Raw genomic sequence first — 2,401 nt, forward strand, 5'->3', positions numbered from 1 at the left:
CATATCGTCAAAGTAGACTTCCATTGTTCTCCCTATCTCCTCCTTGAACATTCTGTTCACCAGGCGCTGATAGGTGGAACCAGCATTCTTAAGGCCAAGGGGCATCAAATTGTAGCAGTACAAGCCTCTGTCAGATTTGAAGGCTGTTTTCTCCTGGTCCTTAGGGTCCATTTTTACCTGGCTGTACCCACTCCAGCCGTCAAGGAAGGTAAGTAGCTCATGCCCTGCTGTAGTGTCTACTATGGAATCAATGTGCGGCAGGGGGAACGGGTCTTTTGGGCAAGCTTTATTAAGATCTGTGAAATCAACACATGCTCTCCACTTGTTCTTCTTGGGTACAACCACAACATTCGAGAGCCATTCTGGGTAGTATACTTACCTGGTTTATCACCTCGTTCCTTTCAGGAGCGAAATTTCCGCCTTTTCTGCTGTACTAGATGAAAGCTGGGGTCTACATTTAACCGGTGTGTAATTAAACTTGGATCTATGCCAATCATGTTGCTATCGGACCAGGCGAAACAATCCATGTTAGTACGTAGAAATTCCATTATCTGCTCACGGATGTTACCTCGCACATCGGCTCCTACCAAAGATCGTTCTTCTTTGAAATCGTGGGTCCAGGTTTACTTCATCGAGTTCCTCCTGGGGAGGTGCAATATACTCCCTCTGGATGCACAGTTTCTGTAATTGCTATGCTAGACCAGATGCAAATTGTTTCAGAGCGTTCTTGTAGCAATCCCGATGCGAGCTATATTTTGATCTCCTCGTATCTCCTATACCCCCAGGGTGTAGCGAACTTCAGGCTCTGATGGTACGTTGATGGTACCGCTTTAATTTTGTGGATACAGGGCTTGCAAAGTATCACGTTATAAGTTGACGGACCATCAATAACCAAGTACCGTACCTGTTTGTTCATACCCCCTGCAAAGGTAGGTATCACTATTTCTCCAAGGGATTGTTTAGTATCTCCGCTGAAGCCTACCAAGGGTACTGCCTTGTCCACCAGGTCTTTCTCGCTGAACCCCATGTTCTTCAAGGTTTCCAGTATTATTTGATTCATAGAGCTTCCTGTATCTACCAATATCTTTTTAACAAGGTAATTCACTATATAAAGGGTAATGATGAAGGCGTCATGGTGGTGTTCTACCTCATCAGGTCCGTTTGCCTCGTCGAATGAGATTGCTGGTAGATCCTGTTTGCGGAACCTGAGGGAGAACTCTGGTTTATCTCCTTTAGTCTCGGTTGCATGGCGCTTTGCTGCTGAATAAGTGAGACCACATATCTCCGACCCCCTTGTGATGACGCTCGCGACCTTTGAGTAAGGTGGAGGTGGGGATGGTTGGGCCTGGTCAGCAGTATTGACCTTTCCAGATTTCGCCTCCTTGGGGAGAAGGTGATCCAAGCATCCAGCACTGTAGAGGTACTTTACTTCCTTTCGTAGTACTACACAATCTTTTGTATTATGGCCAATATCGTTGTGGTATTCACACCTTTTGCTGGCATCTCTTATGTCGTTCTCCCTGGGAGTAGGCTTCTTGGGCCACCTTGCCCTCTGCCCTAGCTCGCTGATTGCCTTCAATACCCAATCAAGTCCAGTGGTGAACCCATACTCGCTGAGCTTAGGTGGAGTCTCGGTGCTCTCTGTTTTTCCTGAAACTTTGTTCACTGTGTTCTTGCCGTAGGGTTTAGCTCTTTCATTCTTTTTCTCTGTTATGATTTTTCTGCTGGACGACTCTGTTGCATATAGATTCCTTCTATCCTCATCCTCCTCTAGGCGATAAGTAGCCTCTGCCATTTACTTGACTTCCTCAAAGATGGCGCATGGTTGCTTGGTGAGATCCTTGTACAAATCAGAGTCGCGATGCAGTCACCTTCTGAAGGCGTTGACTGCCGTTGTAGGGTCGCACCTAGGGATAGATATTTTTTCTACATTGAATATGGCGAGATAATCGCTGGTGGACTCCTCGAACCTCTGGACGATCCAGTATAGATCACTGGATAATTTTTCTGGCTTGCGACTGCTTGCGAACTACTAATTGAAAACGTTCACTAACTCCGCGAAGCTAGAAATATATTTGTTGGGAAGGTTAAAGAAACACTGGAGTGCGGCTCCTGACATGGTGGAACCGAATCCTTTGCACATACATGCCTCCTTCTCAGGCCCTGTTGCTGCAACCAGCATCATTTTCTGTTTATACTGGTTGATGTGCTCTAGCGGATCCCCTGTTCCATCATACAACGTCATTGTTGGTGTGGTGAACCCCTTTGGCATGCTGAAAAGAGAAATGCTATCCACGAAGGGGGAATCCACATAGCACTCCGGGGTTGCTACCTCCATGGGACGTGGTATCCCTGGAACCTTGCTGAGTAGGGACTTGATATCCTGCAACTGTAGCTTCTT

General features: G+C 46.6%; 1 protein-coding gene across 1 annotated transcript; it reads right to left on the reverse strand.

The window, feature by feature from the left end:
- Positions 1 to 748: 748 nt before the first annotated feature.
- LOC141628546 (uncharacterized) lies at positions 749 to 1,795 on the reverse strand. Its single transcript, XM_074441674.1, has one exon. It carries the CDS (start codon positions 1,793 to 1,795, stop codon positions 749 to 751), a length of 1,047 nt encoding a protein of 348 aa, XP_074297775.1.
- Positions 1,796 to 2,401: the final 606 nt, after the last annotated feature.

Source organism: Silene latifolia, chromosome Y, assembly GCF_048544455.1.
Source record: "Silene latifolia isolate original U9 population chromosome Y, ASM4854445v1, whole genome shotgun sequence".
NCBI lineage: Eukaryota > Viridiplantae > Streptophyta > Magnoliopsida > Caryophyllales > Caryophyllaceae > Silene > Silene latifolia.

Excerpts from the sequence above, each read along its gene's own strand:
- LOC141628546 (XM_074441674.1), bottom strand. The coding sequence starts at position 1,795 with ATGGCAGAGGCTACTTATCGCCTAGAGGAGGATGAGGATAGAAGGAAT.